General features: G+C 35.6%; 2 protein-coding genes across 5 annotated transcripts; one reads left to right on the forward strand and one right to left on the reverse strand.

The window, feature by feature from the left end:
• Positions 1-4531: 4531 nt before the first annotated feature.
• On the reverse strand, positions 4532-6343 carry LOC103983877 (serine/threonine-protein kinase WAG2-like). Its single transcript, XM_009401205.3, has one exon. The coding sequence runs from the start codon at positions 6214-6216 to the stop codon at positions 4723-4725; it is 1494 nt and encodes a 497-aa protein (XP_009399480.2). The 5' UTR covers positions 6217-6343; the 3' UTR covers positions 4532-4722.
• Positions 6344-14904: 8561 nt separating this feature from the next.
• On the forward strand, positions 14905-21405 carry LOC103983878 (long chain base biosynthesis protein 1b). 4 transcript variants are annotated; one of them, XM_018825773.2, is made up of 13 exons: positions 14905-15159; positions 15453-15695; positions 15821-15915; positions 16196-16287; positions 17171-17264; positions 17351-17423; positions 17528-17660; positions 19106-19280; positions 19537-19677; positions 19760-19855; positions 19936-20077; positions 20836-20963; positions 21045-21405. In XM_018825773.2, the coding sequence occupies exons 2-13, from the start codon at positions 15590-15592 to the stop codon at positions 21210-21212; spliced, it is 1443 nt and encodes a 480-aa protein (XP_018681318.2). In that variant the 5' UTR covers positions 14905-15159; positions 15453-15589; the 3' UTR covers positions 21213-21405. The 4 variants fall into 4 exon arrangements, with proteins under 4 accessions (XP_018681318.2, XP_018681319.2, XP_009399482.2 ...); XM_018825774.2 differs by having other exon boundaries at positions 15460-15695; XM_009401207.3 differs by having other exon boundaries at positions 14905-15154.
• The last annotated feature ends 129 nt before the right edge of the window (positions 21406-21534 follow it).

Raw genomic sequence — 21534 nt, forward strand, 5'->3', positions numbered from 1 at the left:
GGCAAAATTGATAGGTTCTTTTTTTTAATTATTATTATGGTCATGTCAGATACTTCATCGGTTCGACCGAACTAACTGTTCGTTCAACTTTTAATGCTGGACTCTTCTAAATTAAGGTAACTCCAAGACAGTACGACGGTATATATCTGATAAGATTTATCCAATGTTTCAATGAATTCAAAGCTATTTGACATATCTGATAATACCATAGTTAAATCAAATAATAGTTTGATGTTCTTAGATTAAAACTTAATCAAGATTAAATTTATAGATTATTGTGGTAAACAACCTTGAGCTGTGGCCTCAGGGCCAACGCGGCTTGGTTCGGGTCCGGATGACGGGGAGTTTCACGAGACGGCCTTCGAGCCCACCGAGGCGGTCGATAGTGTGGTCGGGACGGTGTCGTCGTACCCTCCGAGTAGGAACTCCTCGCCTTTACGTCTCGCGGGGACCTTCGGCTTCGCCCCTACACAAAGGTCGAGTCGGGGTGCTCAGCCCGACCCCTCCGACGATCAAGTTAATCGATGTCAAGGGGATTCAGACGAGGAAGTGCTTTTTCTTTTTCATTTTTTCTTCCATTTTGCGATGGCATTTATAAGGAAGTGTACTGTTTTCTGATGTGCCCGCTTGCAGGGGGCAAGCTGGTAGCGTCTGACATTGGTGTTGGCGTGACGTGAAGAACTGAGCCTGAGCGGACGTTAATGTGCCTCGATCGACGTTCTAATCCGTTTGAACAGGTGCTGTCACGTCGATCGAGGCGTGAGACGTCATCAGAGTCAAACAACCAAGTAAATGTCTTATCATAATCACTATCCTCTTCATACATAAATGTTAATGAGTCAAACAACCAAGTAAATGTCATTTAACTTTTGTTTCTTCTCACTCTTCTTTGTAACCCTTCTTCCTTTTAAATCCTATACATCCTCTTCCTTCCCTCTCTGTCATTTTCTTTTTTTTGTTCCACCTTGAGCTTAACTACCCCCTTCACACCCTTCTCTTAGTTGTATGTCCCTTCTAATACCAGCTCACTCTCAATTTTCTCTCCCTTTTGTCTTCCTCAGCTAACCTTCTCCTTCCTCTTTAATTGCCAATCATATTATTCAATTAACTTAGGATAAAGATATTAAGGATCTAATTAAATTTTAATTAAAGTTATTAACTAATAGAAAGAATATTCACTTATTTTAGAAATCTTAGAAGATATCAAACTTTTCTAATTATCTTTTCTTATAAAGAACTTCAAATTTTATTACGAAAGAGATGATACCATTCATTGATTAATTATGCACTCAAATTATGCATTCAAATCATATACTCAAATATATGATTGATACTTAAATCATAGATTGATTGAAGATTACTATTAACTTCTTATATTTATTTCATAGGTTTGAAAGTATAAACAATGACATCTTGGGGATGGTCTATTAAAGTCAAATCATCTATAATAATTTATAAATTTTGTACATAATCAATAATAATAGTTCTCTCTTATGTTGTTTAGAATAAATAAAAGACGTAGTATGCGAGTGTGAGAGCAATTATCGAAGATAGTTTATAACTTGGACCATACTTCTTTTATAGTGTTGCACGAAAAGAGTAGCAGTGCTATAATGATTAAGACTTGAATAACTTGTAAAATAAGATATATTTTCCATAGTCATAACGTGATTAGGATTTACTATTGGGATGGGTTTTGTTGATATTTGAATCTTTTCTAATGAATAACTAAAAGAGTCATTTACAAAGAGAAGATAGATGAATTGTGCTTGCTAAGTTACATAGTTGTCACCTTTAAAGAGCTTGAAGGAGATTAAAGTTATTGTATTGATAAATATGTCTTATAGGTTGAGATGAATTATTGTTTCTAGGGGAAACAATGATTTGAGCATTAGATATATCGGAGAAAGATATGTTGAGAAGATATTGTGATCAATAAAAAAAAAATCCAGAATTAATTGATGATATAGTTTTAATGCACAAATGGTGGAGATACTAAGGAGATCATATATGTGAAATTATATATGTAGGATGTTCATAAGAGGGTGATCTCTTCCTTCCCCTCCTAAATCCTTCTCTCGATCATGAATACTAATAGTGTAGTCGAGAGGATGGTGAAAGGTAGTGGACTATCGTTGAGAGGTTAACCATAAATTTGAGGCATTAGTGAGTTCGATAGTTAGTGAGAAGGGGATGACATTGATGAAGATGTTGAGTAGTTGTTGTCGGTGTAGGAGCAAAAGGTACACTTGCTAAGTTTTTAGAATTGAACAGTGATAGAGAATCGTCAGAGAAGTAAGTCGATTACTAGAGGATGTTATTAGATTAGCAAGGTAGAGTAGATCTATTGTAGAGCATATCATGCTAGGAGATTGGTTGGAAGGAGTCGCACGCCTTTATCTTCAATGCAATGCCAAAATCTGAAAACGAGAATTTAAGACTTATAAAGCAGCAATAGGGAGAGAGAGGAAGAGAGAGCCTCGAAGCAAAAGGGTCATAATACCATAAAGAACTTATTATAAAAGACATGATACCAATTGGAAATGTATATTTATACAGGTTTTAAAGGAGAGATTTTCTCAATCATGTACTCTAATTATGCATTCAAATTATATGCTCAAGTCAATGATTGATCATCAAATCATAAATTAATTGAAGATTAGAGCATATAAAAAATATTTTAGACCATAACAAGGTCTTGTGAAAAATATGAAGAGAAGAGAAAAAAAATATATAACATTTATATGCAGATCTACAAAGTGATACTTTACTATGTTCAAAATATCCTATTGATTAAGACATCCTGGATCTATGATTCTTTTAATTTTAATTTCAGTATTAAAATGTTTTACATTGTAATTTAATTTTATCATATATATATATATATATATATATATATATATATATATATATATATATATATATATATGAAAATAAATCAAAAGTGTCTCTAAAATGGGATGCATTTAACTTAAACCATGTCTATTTTGATCATTTCTAAAAACGAATAAATATATTTTTAATAGCTGAAATATGATAGCTCGCCTTGGGAATATAATTGTTAGTTTTGAGATTTTACAAGTTATATATATTTGAATCCCAAATTTCGAGGTCCATATTCGTTGTTTCTTAATTTTTTAGTGATATGCATCTAAATTTTTTTTTTCTATATTTTGATTTGTATGATATAAAAATCATACTCAGTCATTTAGCTCACAAGTTTACAATATTTAAAATCATGTAACATTTATTATAGTATAACTCTGAATTAAAAATTCTAAAAATAATTAATTTGTCATTTAGACATATGATCTACTCCTCGTGATCCAAAAATTGTAAAACAAGAATATTAGTCCATCCAAACTTAATATGCACTAAGACTTACATTAGCAAAACTAGTCATAATGTAAATATTTTGTCTAAAATTTAAAAATAGGCTTTCTTACTCGCTTTATAAAAAAAGATCGTAAATGTAATTTTTATATATATTAGAAATCATAAAGTTATAAAATGATAAATAAATGTAAAACAAATCATTGTTTTTTTAATACATTTTCACTAATGAATACATAAAACCATAACTAAGAATACAGGTCTTAGTTTATTTATCTCAACACCTATTGTTACAATCATGCTATATCCTCATCACAAGACATAGAGCAAAATTTGATCATTGTTCTAAACATATTTATCTTTGTGCCAAATCCAAGAATAAACCAGTTTCAAAATAAATGCCAATATTTAATTCCATTGGTAGGATTCGAATGGATAACTACGCAATATATAGTATAACATATTGAATGAAAAAAGAATTATGTGTCATTTCAAATTAATTATATGCGACAAAATTAACTGCAACAACACAATTAAATATAATTTATTTTTATTTTCATATTTATTCATTTATTTTATCATCAACACGTATTCTATGTCGGTCGAATGGACGTGAAATCAGATGTCGTTTCAATGTCCATGAAAAGGATAAGTAACGCTTGAATCCAATAGGATTGCATGAAATAGTCATATGCATTTAATATGTATAGTATTTTATTACTCATAGATATCGTTACATTATTTTTTCGCATCCAAAAAGGACTTTTCGAAACCATTATTGGGTATCAGTTGTCAATTTCTTCTAAAAGGCTGAAACAAAAGCAAAGACTTGTGCGTTGATACGAAGCAACCTTTCTCTCCTTTGAATGAATGATTCAGCGGTGAGTTTAAAGAAGAGGTCTTTGTGTTGCTACGTGGAGTTGATTGGACCATCGAACACCTACACTATCACCTAGAATTAGATTCATGTGTAAGCAAAAAGCTTTGCAAACTATCGGTGATAGATCTATCAGTTGGATTTGATTTGAATTTATGTGCATAATAAATTTGATTTTCTAACTCGATGCCTTCGATGTTTAAATTAATAATAATAATAATAATAATAATAAATATTTTTGAGTGAACTGAATGAAGTTTGTGGTCTTCTCCCAGCTTGTGCGTACAGCGATGCTGCTAATAAGCCAACGCATGTCGGACATGGAAATGAAATGATCCGTCTCTAATAACTAGAACCACCTTCCGTCACAACTTGTGTGGAGATCTGAGATCTCATTATCAAGAAACATGGCGACCGATCCATTCAGGTCGTCGTCGGTCTGTCGCCGATTAGAACACGAGAAGTTGAGGAAGATTTGGTGTACTTACAGAAACTACTTTGTACAGTCAAAGTTACACTATTACATTGTTAGGTGCTGCTGCTTTAGCCCCGAATCCCAGTTTGATTCCCTTCTTCTTCTTCTTCTTCTTCGTCTTCCTATGATCGTTACTGCTGTTATGGTTGCTATCGAGGGTGGCGTTCTTTCTCCCAGCAGTCCACCACCGCCCGCTACCCTCATTGGTCGCCGGCACCAGGGGCCCGGTGGCTGGGCCACACGGTATCGGTGGTCGGGCGCACCGAATGAGCGGCCACCGCACGCTTGCAAAGAAGGGGTGCCGCTTGATCTCGGCCGCCCCCAGCACCGACCCCATCCGTTTCGCCGGGTCCCGCACCAGGAGCTGCGCGATCAGGTCCCTCGCCTTCGCCATGTCGCCCCCTTCGACCACGTCGCCGCCGTTGGTGTCTGGGAGTTTCACCTCCCGCGTCAGGATGTTCCGCAGCGTCGCCTCCTTGGTTGCGCCCTTGAAGGGGGTTCGCCCGTATAAGAGCTCGTAAAGGAATACCCCGAACGCCCACCAGTCGACGGCGTTGCCGTGGCTACTGCCATTGACCACCTCCGGAGCAAGGTACTCGTGGGTCCCGACGGATGCCCTCGAGAAGGCCGACGACGGCTCCGCAACGAACTCGAGCTCCTCGTCCTCGCCTGAGGTGCTGCAGGCTACGAGGCAGCAGAGGAGGCCACTCCTTCGGCGAGGAAGGCGGCGACGACGGTGGAGTAGTGTTGGCGAGACGTGGGAGCGGAAGGAGAGGTCGAAGTCGGAGAGCATGACGTGGCCGTCGGAGCGGAGGAGGACGTTCTCGGGCTTGAGATCGCGGTAGACGAAGCCGAGGGCATGGAGGTACTCGAGGGCGACCAGGACCTCGGCTGCATAGAACCGGGCTGCAGCCGGCGGGAGGCGATGGCCTCGGCGATGGCGGAGGAGGGAGTGAAGGTCGCCGCCGGGGCAGTAGTCGATGAGGAAGCACGCGTAGTGTCCGGCGTCAAGCCGCGCGTACAGAGTCGGGAGGAACGGGTGGTCCATCTCCGCCAGCACCCGCGCCTCCGCCCGCACGTGCCACATCTTCCCCCGTCCGCCACCCTCGCCGGTTTCCTCATCACACTCGTAATCATCCGGTTTCTTATAGTCGGACGAGGTTCGCGAGAGCGCATCGAGGTCGATGACCTTCAGGGCGAATTCAGCAGGAGAATGGCCGTCGTCAAAGCCGTGGAGACGGCAGTGGAAGACACGGGCGAGGTGACCAGAGCCAAGAGGGCGGATGAGGCGGAGATGGTGAAGGTGCAGGAGGCCATCGGGGGAGAGGTTGGCTGCGGCGCGGAGGGCGGACCAGTGGGGATCGGAGCAGTTGTGGGGGAGGGGCTTCAGAGCGAACGAGGCGGAGGAGGGCAAGCTGAGACTGCTGCGAGCACTGAAGGTGGAGGCGGACGTCGTTGAGCTGGTGAAGCTGCTGTCAAGGTCGGAGTAGGAGTCCGGGGGGAAGAAGCTTAGCCTCTCCTCTTGATCCATGTGGATGTCGGAGTGGGAAGAAGGCGATCGAGAGAGTTGGGCTTTAAAGGGCGAGGAGAGGCGGCTTTAACTTTGGTCGACGACCCGTTCCTCCTTATTCTTATCTGGTGGATCTGCGGGTGTTTCCATGCACCATTACAATTAATGACAGTTTCAGAGAAGGTGAGACCGGCTGAGTTTTATATTCACGTGGCCGTACATGAGGGATCTTTACATAGATTGTAGTCAAAATAAAATTGAATAAAAAAATACGATTTTATTACAAAATATTTATAGTTTAGATATTTTTAAATCTATTATATATATTTTTAAAATAGTTCTCTTAATTTAAAATTATCTAAATCATCTTTTAAATATTTTTCATTATTTTGACTTATTATAGTGTTTTGATCACGACAATAAAAATACTTTAAAACTTATTTAAAATAATATAAATGAGCCAAATAGAATCAAAACATAATATAAATCATATGATATATATATTCAAATAGATATATATAATATTACCCAAATGGAAATTTAAATTTGATTGGTTAATAATGAAAACAATATAAAACCTATTCAAAAATAATATAAATAATCCAAATAAACTCATAATCTTAACCAAGTCAACTATAAGCTTAAAATTTTGATATTGTAATGATTTATAACCAATGATGCATAATATAACATCATTTACAGTATTTTTCAATAGCATTTATAGTGTTTTCATTATCTCAATAAGACCAACGAAGATACTATAATAGTTTTAAACTGACAATAAATAAATACAAATATTATAAATCATACTATATTAGGTTAAATTATATATATATATATATATATATATATATATATATATATATATATATATATATATATATATATATATATATAAGCTTATTGAAACATAAGAATAATTTGTTTAAGAGGTTGATTAAGAGAAACCCTTTTTTTTTGGCTAAAGAAGACAATAATTAGCAACTAAAAAAGTATAATAATAATAATAATAATAATAATAATAATAATAATAATAATAATAATAATAATAAAGAAGTTAGCTAGTTGGAAGAGAATAATTTGATTCCATTACAACAACCACCAAAAGAGTAATTGATTTGCTCTATAAATGTGTATGAGCTCGGAGATCAAATAAATATATAATCTTAAGGTAGCTTATGCTATATATCATGATTCTTTAATTATGTCCCCCAAAAATAAAAACACAAGTGAACCGTTGGATTTTGGATTTTTGTCATATCCCCACAACATATTCTCCCGCAGCATATTTATCCAAATAGTATGTATATGTATGTTAGATTATGATACTCAATGATCAGAAAAGTTCAGATATGTAAAAAATTATGAGCTTCGTTAGGGTAAAATTCATGAGAATCCTACAGACTCTCTCTAACCTTTCCCTACTTGGCATTTATTACTCCATATTCTCCAACTTAGTATCTGACTTAACACACACACACTCACACTCTCTCTCTAAGTTAGCAAACACTCTCATTATTTAATTATTCGAATTCTAAATATATTTTATTTCGATATCTATTTCTATCAACTAATATAATAAATCTTAAAAAATTACATCAAGCATTAAAAAGGAATCAATACATGCAATGCACAAATATACAACTTCTGCAACTAATATAATAGCTATGTCATCCAGTTCATTTCATTAGCATGTACTAAACAATGCAAAGAAATCAAGCACCAAATAGATCAATCTTTCTCTTATTTGGGAGCCTCTCCTTTGTCAGCAACTGTTTGACTTTAGTAAAGTCCTGTAAGTCAAGACATCGAGTCCTTCCCATTTATTGGCCGTATTAGGCCACGAAATTTGACCGGACATCACCACAGACACGAAGCCGACCTCAGGTATTGGTTTCCTGGGTCATAAAGCGGCTCTCAATTTTAGAGTAACACCAAAGATTACAGCCATTGTTTCCAGGAAGTGCGGCTCTCATCCCCATCAGATCAGCACCGGTTTCCATGGTTCGCAGTATCCAGTCATTCATTACGTACAGTCATTTCATAGTTATTATCTGTTTTGATTACTTGTCAACATGCGAAAAAACCTATATATCTTTAGATGTGTTTTGACTATAATTCATGCGAATTGCGAGCTTATGAACTCTTTTGATGAGTGTTTCTTGAGACATCTTAATGATTAATATATTATTATACAGTTTATGGATTTGATATTCGAGTTGGTGTGAGCTCTTATACATCATTCGATATTATAAATATTTTTCCTAATTTAATCTGTTAATGATTAGGGACTCAATTTAAACTTTAAATAAAAAGTTTCCAGTAATACCTTACATGATACCCATTAATTTTCTCTAAAATGTAGTTCATAATTAAGTGAAGGCCTTAATTTGTCATTTAAACATTGTAGGATAATTTATGGAGTTATGCTCCTACATGCTAAGGGAAGGATTAGAGAAAGGGATACCTTCCTTAACATAGGAGGTTAACAAGCAAGTGCCATAATTTTTTTGGATGAGAAAAGTTACATTATATTTAATTATTTTTTTTAAAGGATAATGATAAAAAAATTTTGATTATACGATAAAGTTTTTACCATCAAAGTAGCAAACAACTTTAGAATATATTGTTGGTTTGATATACCATCTAGATAATATTTTAAGTATAAATTAATCATTAATATATCAATTTTATTTGATATCTTTTTTAAGAAAAATATATTGAAAATATTTGCTCTAATAAGTGTTTGACATGTGGTAATCCAGTCAGGATTTAGCTCATCATAAAAAGTTCATCGGGTCATAGAAATTAATTTCGATAACCATTCATTAAAATTACTATACCATCATCGATTATTAACTTAAGCATAAAAAAATCTTTATGCTGATTTATCACATAGCATGCACTCGACTCCCGAAGAGTATTTGAATTATCTTATCGATCACATCAAAATTTCTCATGTACACGAGTCTCAATCTAATCGAATTAATTTGGATATCATCGGTATTTTTCTTATCAACTTCTTCTAATATACCTTTACGTATCTTTGTACAATACGAATATAAGATGGAAGTCTCCTTAGCTTCAAACACTGTGTGACACCACGTGAAAACAGAAGACGACTCTCACATGACTATGTCGATGAAAATAATATTAATTATAAGTGCATGTGACACTACATGTGAATTTAAATCGGGGATAATAGTGTAAAGCTGAGTTAGTGATGCATGTAATATCCAATTTTATGTACTCGATTCAGTTTCATTATTTTATTTTTATTTTTGGCTTTTATTTTTCCCCCTGTCAATAGAAATTTTAATCACTGACCCATAGAATTTGTTTGCTCTCATAGCTACGTAAGCCATAGTATTGATCAGAAAATGTTCATCTTATTCAACTGATTTCAAAAAAATAATCATGTAATACTTTTAAATGACAGATCCAATGTTTTTAGTCATGGAATATCTTATTTAATCAAAGAAAAAAAAATTAATCTATACATCTGCTGCGACAAAGCAAGTCACTCATTTGATCATCATCGATATTAAATTCACACCGTCCACATTTGGTATAGCGTATGGGTTAGTGATGACAACAACATTAAAGACGTCCACCAGTGTTTGCTTTCATTTGCTTCCAATAAGAATTGTTTCCTCCATTCGCTTACAATGTTGCAACAAAAATTACAAGTGTATACATACATATAATATAAGAGAGAGAGAGAGAGAGAGAGAGAGAGAGAGAGAGAGAGAGAGAGAGAGTACGTAAGTTATGACTTGCAGTGTATTCCTGTAAGTGCAGTTTCTGCATAGCCGCCACCTATATAACCATTGTTGGCACATAATAATGCTCTCTATTATCACTATTCGTTGGAAGAATTACTATTATATTTAATACAAATTCATAATAAATATTTTTACTCGAGCAGTTTATATATATATATATATATATATATATATATATATATATATATATATATATATATATATATATGTCACATTAAACGTTCCCCCATGCACGTAGATCCCATACCAAGTGATCTACGTGATGCGTCGCCTGATGAATGGGTCCCGCCTCCCATTTCAGGACGCGACCACGTTGTGTGGCCAGCCAAGAGGGCCCCGCACGGACCGGGAGCACGAGGCTGTCCGCCACTTGGGCCAACACGGTGGGTCCTATATAAACACCTGTATACAAAGAGCCATACATATGCGCATCTAAAAGAAGCCCTAATATACATACATTATGTTCCCACCTCCCCCAGATAAAAGCTTGCTTCCCTATGCATTCTTCCATTACTGCGAGCACTAATAATGAAGTTTCTCTCTCCAGGACTGGTAGAAGAAAGATAACGAGAATATACCTTGGTGCCCTTGTTGCCAACAGTGTCACTTGTCATACTATAATATTGCTCCATGATGATAGTCATTTTCCATAAGGGAGTCATGATCTGTGAAACCTGTCCCTTCTTCCTGCAGAAAAAAGTGTTTTAATACGAGGGGGGTCGCATATATCAATGCAGCTTCTGAGTGCAATGCATCCATCCCTACCTCTCAGGCAATAGGAAGCATTCCCACATTGTCTCACATGCATCATACTAGTAATCAATTCATCAACTACCAGCATCCAAAGTAGGTTTCAGAAAAGAGAAAAAGAGAGAGAGAGAGAGAGTGGTGATGCCATATTCTTCTCCGTTTCACTGCTGACAACACATTCATGGCTCACCTAAGATGCCTTTCGATCGGTTGAGCTGGGTCCTGATATGATGCATCTGGTCTCCCTTTGTCCATCTACAGGAGAAGATGCCATGCATAACGTGTCCATGTCGGACGACTGAGAAATACATTAATTTGCACAAGGCAATTCGATATTTCCATTGACGGACCTCTACTTATCTTTGGGAAGCTTTGACGGTATTCTTCATGACCACCGTGCCAAACGAATCAGGTTGATGAGGAAGATAGAAGCAGCACGCAAACCTGAGAAGCTTAGTTAACCCAGGTATTAGGGTGGCTTCGCCATGGAAAGATTCCTTCGACTGAGAACTTGCTGTGGACATCCTCTTCAACTGATATAAAACTGTGGCTGCAGAACGAGATAAGCAATCATTGGTTCTATAATTTGATGCTTAAATAGTCAGTAAATAATAAGAAAAAGAAAAAGGGATAGTGAGAGAAGTTGGTCGGTAGACGCCATTATTTATTATGTTCTTATTCAGGAGCATCAACTAGATGAATTTGATCGATACGTTCAGTCAAGAAATATATTTCACTCACATAACAAGTTGATGGTTTAAATCTATCTTTTCCACTGGGAATGGTCAATGACTGGATCATATAAAACGTTATGGGCTATGTAGATCCACTGGAAATTAGACTTCATGATCCATCCATTATCCATGGCATCACTCATTAGCAGGTGGGAGGAGCCATGAATGATCTGAGCATCAAATCGAACGTGTTTCAATATTTATCTACTCTTAATAGAATACAATTTTGTGGTAATAGCATGTTTGTGTAACCCTAAGATCATGAGCCATTTACTGCTCTTCCGACAATGAATTACTCATAGCCATTATTATCATCCTATGAAGCTAAGTGTCTTTCTATAACTAAAGCAACATGTGAAACGATTTGGGTTGGGCAAATCAAATCCAGAGGGCATTAACAACATTAAGAAGATGCTCCAATTCCTATATACTGAGACAATCAATCTAACATTGATGTTAAATAAACTGATGTTCAACGTCAAATAGATCCAATCTAACTAGATCTAGATACCACTTTAACTATATTGGATTCAGAGAGCCCATGATGCATGTAACACCTCTGATTAGTCCAACATCAAAAGTGGGCAAGATTAAGATTGACTTATAAGGGTCTGATGAGTGTACTACTATCAACTCCTGCTTAAGCATTTTAGTCCGCGATTAAAGGACTAAAATGAAGTTATTGGCCAATTAACTCACTAGACTCGGGTCTTCACATTGCAGGATTAAGGGATCGAAATGCCATTTTATATTTTACGATGCATAAGATTAATAAATAATTTAGCTAATAAAGACATTGATAGTTTATCATCATGTGAATCCCATATTTCTTTATTTATCTTTTATAATAATTAATTATTAAATAAAAATAAATAGTTGATCTGATCACTATTTTAGATCAAGCGTACTTGACAGATCAGTCAGACAAGTATTGTATACAAGGACATCTTCATATATGTTCTCATTCCAAACTTAACAAGTTAATACTAATACTTAAATTAGTTATGAGATCTATTCATGTTCATCTGTAATGAAAATGCACTAACGGGCACCCTTAGTTTAATAGTTTTGTAGGAATCGATTAAGATGGGATATAAATTATTTTGACTCTCAGAGAAATTTTTTCTTGATTCACAAACCATATCTTCTTAGGCCATTTTTACGTGTTCTACATTGAACAATACTAAAAATAGTAAAAGTCGGATCGATCTCATGTATTGAGTTAACAATATCAACAATAATACTAAAAATAATTAAAGTTGGATCAATCTCGATGTATTGAGTTGACAATATCAACAAAAAATATTTATTTTCTAAATAGAAAATAGATATATATTATGTATATAAAAGTTACATCGTTTAATATTATAAAAAGTACCCTTATATGATAAACTTATTATCATATAAGGGTACTTTATTGGGTTCCACGCATGTGTTATATTGGGTTTCGCCATTTAATTCAGAATTTTTTTTATTAAAAAAGGGAATATGACATATATATATATATAATATTAAAAAAAATTTCTCACATAGTATCTCAAATTTGAAAAATTCTCATAGACGCTCTTGATTACGTAAAAAGATCATTTTATCCTTGTAATATTAAAAAAAATTTTGCTTCCAACTCGAACCCTAGCTACGTCTTCGTCAACACTCGCTCACCCATCAGCTCTCATTGTGATTGATGTCGGTCCTTACACCAAGTAAGAGGGGACATGAGTGTGTCACCATCGCCTCCACAAATCTCGTTGGCCTTCTCTCTCCTCATTGGACTTGTTGTCGTTTTTTTTTTCTCTAGACTCCTCTCCCTCCTCCCGAGTCAATGATCATCGATGTAATAATCCCTCACGATCGACCCCTCCTTCCTTGTGCAAGAGTTGTGGCCGATCACGGGGAGCACTTATGGGTGGAGACACAATGGAGCATGGTGATTAACATAAGCAAAATAATTATTTTTAAAAAATACTCGTTATCCGAAAAAAAATTTAAAGCTACGAGTTTGTTTTTTCAATAATTCACCCTATAATTATAGTATATTTTCTACCATATTGATATAGGCAAGCTCAAAGTATATAGGTCATCCTTTGTTATTTATTTTTATTATGTGTGTGAAATGTGGTTTTCTTAAATTTTTGATCAAAAAATGTTTGTGCACTTACTTGACCGTTGTATAATGGTTTCTTGGATACTTGTGAATATTCTATCACCTCTCTTCCTCTCCATAAATAAAATAAATGAAGTTTATACTATCAACTCTATTTTTGGTGGTTCTTGGTAATGATATAGAGATGTGATTTGAGATTATATTCATTAGATATAGTATCTTGAGTTTCTTATTTATGTGAATATAGATGTTGCAAAGAATAAGAATTTTTTCAAATAAGCCAATCCATTTGGGACATAACCAATCAATTACTTGAAATAAAAAAAATTAAAGAAAAACTTTTAGCCAAAAATATATTTATAAGAGATTTGTCATACATACAATTGAATTATGTAAAATTTTTAAAAAATAATTGATCACACACATTTCTAATATCTTTACTTTCTATTGTGAATCCATGAGAGAGAGTAGATGATGTATATTTTTCTTAATCTTGAGTCTTGTAACTAATCATTTGATAGAACAAAGAGTAATTTATTGATTGATACAGAGATAATAATTTAGACCTAAATGTATTAACATTTCTTCATTTATATTCTATGAGTTGAGTTAATACTTCATAGTTTGTTGCACTTCCACATGATTAAATGACGATAAAAGATTCCATATAGCCGTCTCACGAATTAATTCCTCAACTTAAGGATAATTTACATTCCTCGACTTAATGATTCTATATCATCATGCATCCCTTAACTGATTTAAGAAAAATATATGATTTAATTTCTAAATCATTTGAAATTTTTTTTCCAAGGAACCGTTAGAAATCTTAAGTTATTGGTAGTTTTCATGATATCTATAAGATGATAATTGAGTCTTCCATTTAAAGCAGTATTAAGGAAGCCCAAACACAAATTGGATCACAGTATTTACGTACCAATCGTCCCTCCCAAAAGGTCTTTCCTCGTTTGCGACTAACTCGAAGGCTTGCGAGGCATTTACTGTGATAGGAAGCAGTGGTTGACTCTTTCGGCCCCCAAATAATAAACACGATAGTAGTTGACCAGCGCAGCAATTTACTGTAGTCAGGCGGTCATTTGCAATTTACTATAGTCAACGCGTTAATACCGGCGGTCGTCGCCGTGAGAGTTCAGTCACGGTCAACGGATCGCTCCGTTAAGAAAAAGAAGCCTTTGCGGAAGTCAATCGACTCCGCCCGTGGGTCCCGCCACGTCATCAGTGGCGCCCCCCGAGCGCGTGCGACGTTGTCGTAGGAGAAACGACGTCGAATTAGAAGCCGGTTCATTCCTCGCAAAGCTTCCTGAAATGCCCCTCGCCCCATCCGCCGATGCGGTCCGTTCTCGACCAAATGGAAGGAAGACGAGTGGCGTTTGCTTGAGAGAAGAAAAAGAATATCCATCCGTTGTTGACCTTCAAATCGTCGTCGAGCCCTCCACGGGCGACCCTTTCCCCAATTCCTCCCTCCCATTTGCGTCCTCGATGATATCTCTTTCTTCACTTCTCTTTATATATCAGCCGAATTACGGAGCTTAGATCTCAGACGTCGACTTCTTCGTATTCGATTTAGGGTTAGGTCTCCCCAATTCCTTCAAGATCACCTTTTTTTTCTATCTTATTTGACGTTTTTGGATCGATGCATTCTCCAAAATCAGCTTTTTTTTATTTTTGTTTTTTTTACACAATCTGTACGTGTGTTGATTTGTAGGTAAATGTATGAATTGTTTCGGGATTTACGAGCAATTAGATAGAGACATTCACCATTCCATATGAAAAAGCGCTTTTTTGTTTTTTTGCTTTGTTGGAGGTGGATTTAAGAATACTTTGCTGCAGTGGTGAATTAAGTTTAATGAACGTTCCTTGTTGTAGTCTCCAGATCCACGGGTAGCCGGTAGAAGAAGCTGTGAAGGGTTCCCTCACTACTTTTTGTCCAAATTGTTCTTGGTGGTTCGGAACTGGGAGTGTCTTGGCGTCTTTTGCCTTCCATTGAGTTGAAGGTGGAAGATATGGCTTCGGCTGTCATGAACATGACAACGGCAGCACTGGATTGGGTAACGGTGATTTTTGATGCTCCGCTCGCCCGAGCGGTTGTTTTTGGAGTTCATATAGATGGTTGGTTTTCTTCTTCCTACGATGAAAATTGAATCCTCTTCCTTTTTGTTATAATTTTGCATTTCGTTGAGTTCAATAAAGTGGTAGCACGTCACCCTTACGCTGGTTTTCACTTGTGATTGAAGGGCACCTAGTTGTTGAAGTGCTACTTGTCGCAGTCATTCTGTTCCAGCTGACCAGGAAAAGTTATAAGCCTCCGAAGAAGCCACTAACGGAGAAGGTTCGTCTACTATTGTGGAATATCTGCTGTCTTGCAATAATGATGACTGGGAATCCAATTTAATGGTTTCTTGTACGAATCATCTGTGTAAACATTAGATTGTGTGCTTCTTCTAAACTACCTATGTACATGTAGAAAAAAATATGTTTCCATATTCTTTCGTTTTTTTTTTCTTTTGTTGTTAACCAATGTTGAAATATTATATTGTTCAATTAATGCGTTTGTTTTTATCCAATCTGAAACAAATCACTAAAATTTGAGAATCTTATGTTTCATGCAGGAAATAGATGATCTTTGTGAGGAATGGGTTCCTGAACCCCTTCACCCACCTATCACGGAAGAGATGAAGGCTGAACCCCCAATCCTGGAGAGGTAAAAATGAATTTTGAGTTTATTTCCGACATTCGTGGATCGTAAACAATTACTTATTTAATTACTACCTTGGAAGTTCATGAGATAAACTGTATTAATCTAAAAGAATCACATGGTATAATAAGTTTTCTGCATTATAGTACATGATTTGTAGGTTAAAAAACTAACATTTTAAGGTTTTTTACATATTCTTTCTTAATTTTGTTCACAATAGAGAGATTAACTGACCTTGAGATAATTTAGCACTTTAAGGACTTATGAAATGAAGTAAATGATAAGAAACCATGTTTTAGAAAAGCATAACTGCATATTTGATTCGTACAAGAAACCATTGTATGATCTGTGGGATACCGAATTTTCTAGTTTAGGAAAAGATTTATTTATCATTTTACTGAGTACAAATTTGGGTAGTGAATTGTCTAATTGATCATTCTCTAATAGAAGGTCCATTCAGCTGAAAATTTTGAGTATTTGAGCTCTGTGTTACATCTCTCTCTTTCTCATTTTGTTTTAACATTCTCTCGTCATAACATTTTCTATTCTTTTCGTGTGTAAGTACATACAGAACATGTCTATATTTGTTTAAATTGAAAATATTGTCTGATTGGGTTTGATGCCTATTTATTGATTTAGCCTTAGGTCAATATGAATACATAAATGATGTTCATGCAAAAGCAAAAGATTCTAGTTTCTTTCTTCTATTTCAGTTTGACCTCATAATACTTTCAGATGGGTTTTTAAAATGAACAAGTTACATTGTTTTTTAAATTTTTGCTTACAAATTGAGTTTGTTGTTGTCCTTATTGAGCTTAAGTGACTTCAAAGTTTAAGCATCATGTGTATACTTGTTTTGTTCCTTTTAACAAGATATTGTTTGATGCAGTGCTGCTGGGCCTCATACAGTTATTGACGGAAAAGAAGTTGTGAACTTTGCTTCAGCAAATTATCTTGGATTACTGGGGAATGAGAAGATAGCTGTGAGAATCAATTCTGACATTTTGCTCTGCACCATTTTTTGTTATTATTTCTATGTGAAGTTATCATTAACAAGTATCTATTTCAGGATTCATGTATCAGTTCATTGGAGAAATATGGTGTTGGTTCTTGTGGTCCTCGTGGCTTTTATGGAACAATAGGTATGTCTTGTTCCTTTATCAGTATTCTTATATGTTCTGCTGTAATTTAACCTTTGAATTCACTAAAATCTTTGTTCTAAGATGACAAAGTTGCATCTTTGTAGATGTGCACCTTGATTGTGAGACAAGAATCGCAAAGTTTATGGGTACCCCAGATTCAATCCTCTACTCTTACGGGATCTCAACTATATTCAGTGTTATTCCAGCATTTTGTAAGAAAGGAGATATTATTGTCGCGTAAGTTAAATGTTTCCACATAAAATTTCTGTGTATATGTTTGTTTCTGTCTCAATGTTAATCAAACTGCCTCTAGATGTGCATGTTGTTGGCATACAAGAGTGTGGACTGCCAATCCATTTTCTCTTTTTCATTTTGATTTTCTAAATTTTTGTGATTTACCTTGATCTTGACATTTCTTTTCCAATGTTAGTCTAGATCAACAACAAACTATAATATGCCATAGTTTAGACCAACAATAAACTATAATATCCCAACTATTTGGGGTCACTTACATAGATCTTTCCCACATTGAACTACTTTTAGGGTAAGAGTCATCTTATCTTTACTGTATCAATAATGATTTAATGAATTCCTTACTACCATATGATAAATCCAAGATATTTGAAACTTTCACTTTTAGGAATTTTTAACCTGTTTATCTTAACTATACTCTCATTTTTTCTTTGGAATTACTGAAATACACCTCATGCATATGATTTAATCTTAATTTAAAACTTGTAGTTTCTAGTGTTTTCACAGTGACACTACCTAATTCAATCCTCCTTTCTTTTGGCTTCGATCGACAAAGAAAAGGATTTAACAATAAGCACAGATGAGCTCTTATTTTAGATATGAACAGAAACCAATTATCAAATTGCTGTATGAATATTGTTGTCTGCAACCAATGTGGGGCTTTTCTCATTTTTAAGGTTGCTCCATGATAGGAGGAGATCATGCATTGATTTGTACAAACAATATCTCCATTGGTACCCACGAATTGTCTCGCATGGTGTGAATATAAGGCTTTATACATCTAATCCTCTCTAGTATCCATTAGTGGTGGGAGCCTCCAAAATTGGGTTGTGATTTTCATATAGTACAGAATATAATAAAACACATGACCTAGATTTTTCCATTCACAAAGAAGAATTACATATTTTGATGTTTTATAGACTTCAAGATTGTCTGTTTATGTTAGTCCAACCGAGTTACTTATTTGTATTATTCCTACGTTGATGTACTGCTTTGATGTTTGACAAATTTATTTGTGAATGTATATTAATGCACTAATTTTGGTTGTTGTTTTTTAGATGAGTGTGCTCATTGGGGAGTGCAAATGATATCTAAACTTTCTTTTTTAGGAATTTTGTCTGTTTTCCTTTACTAATTATGCATCATATATTCAGTCTTAATCTTAGTTGGTCTAATTAAGGTGGGAGCCTTCTACACTGGATTGTGCTTTTTACAGAGGAAGAACATAATAAAACTATTGACCCTAGATTTTTTTCATTCACAAGGATGAATCACATGTTTTGATGTTGTATATACTTCAAATTTCCCTGCTTGTATCAATCAACTGAAAAATTGATTTGTATTATTCCGATCATGATTTACCACTTTAATTTATGGGTAATTTATTTGTGCATGACAGAATAATTTTCTTATGTTTGCTTGATATTTAGAGATGAGGGTGTTCACTGGGGAGTGCAAAATGGGCTTTATCTTTCAAGAAGTACTGTTGTTTATTTCAAGCACAATGATATGGCATCACTTGAGAGCACTTTGGAGAAATTGACTCGTGAAAATAAGCGAGCTGAAAAGATTAGGCGCTACATTGTTGTAGAAGCTATATACCAGGTATGCATAACTAAGTGAAGCAATTAGTAGCTGTTTGTGCTGTTGTACTGGACTTTTTGCTCTGTTCATTCAAGTTGAATATGATTTACGTCACTTTAAATTCTGAAGCCTATTTAGAGAAAGAATTTTATTGCAGCCAGTGACTATTTTGGTCTTCAATTTGCAAGTTACATATGGGTTTTTAAATTATAAAGGATCTGTATTATTCTTTTTTTTTTTTCATCTAAAAGACTTTTGTGTCTGCGAATAAAATCAGAATTCTGGTCAAATTGCCCCATTGAATGAGATTGTGCGGCTAAAGGAGAAATATCATTTTCGGGTTATATTGGATGAAAGTCATTCATTTGGTGTACTTGGAAACTCTGGCCGAGGTCTTGCTGAATATTATGGAGTTCCTGTAAGTCTTGGTTTGACTATTTGAATTGTCAATATTCTGCATGTTTATTTGCTGTGACCTTTAAATTTGATATATATCACAGATTGAGAAAATTGATATAATAACTGCTGGTATGGGGAATGCCTTGGCAACTGATGGAGGTTTTTGCACTGGAAGTGTCAGAGTTGTTGACCACCAAGTAGGAGAACATACTGATAGGACATTTGAATAGCACAATTAAGGTTTAACTCAACTGACTTGTGGAATTTATTTTTGCAGCGTCTCAGTAGCTCTGGATATGTGTTTTCTGCATCTTTGCCTCCCTATCTTGCAAGTGCTGCTATTTCTGCTGTCAATTACTTGGAGGGCAATCCCTCTTTACTTGCACAACTGAGGAGCAACATTGACCTGCTTTGGAAAGGTGAGTTCTATTTATCTGCAATTGATTGCAGAGTCCCTTTGCTGGCTTTATTTATATTTCTGTAGATCTAAATGTGTTGCAAACATTGATCTGTTACAAAAAGGTGAGCTCTATTTATCTGCTACCAATTGTACAGTCCCTTTGCTGGCCATATAATTATTTTTGTAGATCATATTACATAATGATATAACTAATGGGTGCTAAATGTGTTGCAATTATACTGTTAGCTCCCTCTGCCTTCCTCCGACTTCTTCCTTCCTGCTTCTCCCTTCTCCTTTTTCAGTATTAAAGGCTTCTTATGGAATTCTAAGGCAACTGGGAGAAAAGCTGTAGCCTGTTATAGTGTAAATAGTATTATACCCCCAACAATGTATATCCACCCACTAAAATATCAATAAACAAATAAAAGAAAAAAAAATCATTTTGTTATGACCAATCAGGCCACCATTCATTACTTTGATTATCATAATTTCTTCTCCTTACAGTTTTGACATGACTAATCAGGCCACCATTAGTTCATTCTGAATGCTTCTCTCCAAGACTAAAGAGTATGAAGTGGTGCAGCATATGATGGTTTAGATTTTTCTTTTCTTTCTTTTTCATGTGGTTGGACGTTGAGATTGTAAAGTATCGATAGTTTCATAGTCAGTAATTTCTTTACATGATTTTGTATCCATGTGCTATGCCTACATTTATATCTATAACCCTGCTTTGAATTGTATGGGGCTGAAGTTATATTTTAATCCATGGGAATGCAGGATTGTCAGATATACCAGGACTGGAAATTGCAAGCCATCCCTTATCACCCATCGTCTACTTAAAGCTAAAGAAATCAACAGGTTCTTCCAGGAGTGACTTAGAGCTCCTTAACGTTATTACTGATCGGGTAGGTTGCTCGAGTGTCCTTCAGTAGATGCCAAGCGGTGTGCATCTCAAACTACTCTTGACAGTTCTTGTTCTCCAACAGGTGTTGAAGGAAGATTCTGTTTTCATTGTGAGCACAAAGAGGTCAGTTCTGGACAAATGCCGCCTTGCGGTTGGCATTCGTTTATTTGTCTCAGCAGGTCACTCGGAGACGGACATCCATAAAGTCTGTGATTCGTTGAGAAGAGTTGCAGCCTTGGTTCTGGTCTAAGCATCTTTTAGTTCACTTTGTAGCAATCTCATGTAACTGTTTAATTTTTGCATCTAGATGGTTGATTCCCGGGGTTTACATTTCATGGAAGTAATGTTCATGTAATTTGACAGATGAAATGCAAATGCTAATTCTTTGTAAAATGGAATTGTTACATTCTGTGCAGTGCAATTCTAGGGTTCTTTGGGTCCAACTTCATGTACTTTCTGTCTACATTTCCTGTTATATCAGCATAATTTGCTTCATGATTCATATCAAGAGAGAACCAAGGCGTTCTTATTAGATTATCTTACGAAGGCCTCAAGACCTTGATACATGTGGT

This window comes from Musa acuminata, chromosome BXJ2-5, assembly GCF_036884655.1.
Source record: "Musa acuminata AAA Group cultivar baxijiao chromosome BXJ2-5, Cavendish_Baxijiao_AAA, whole genome shotgun sequence".
Classification (NCBI taxonomy): domain Eukaryota; kingdom Viridiplantae; phylum Streptophyta; class Magnoliopsida; order Zingiberales; family Musaceae; genus Musa; species Musa acuminata.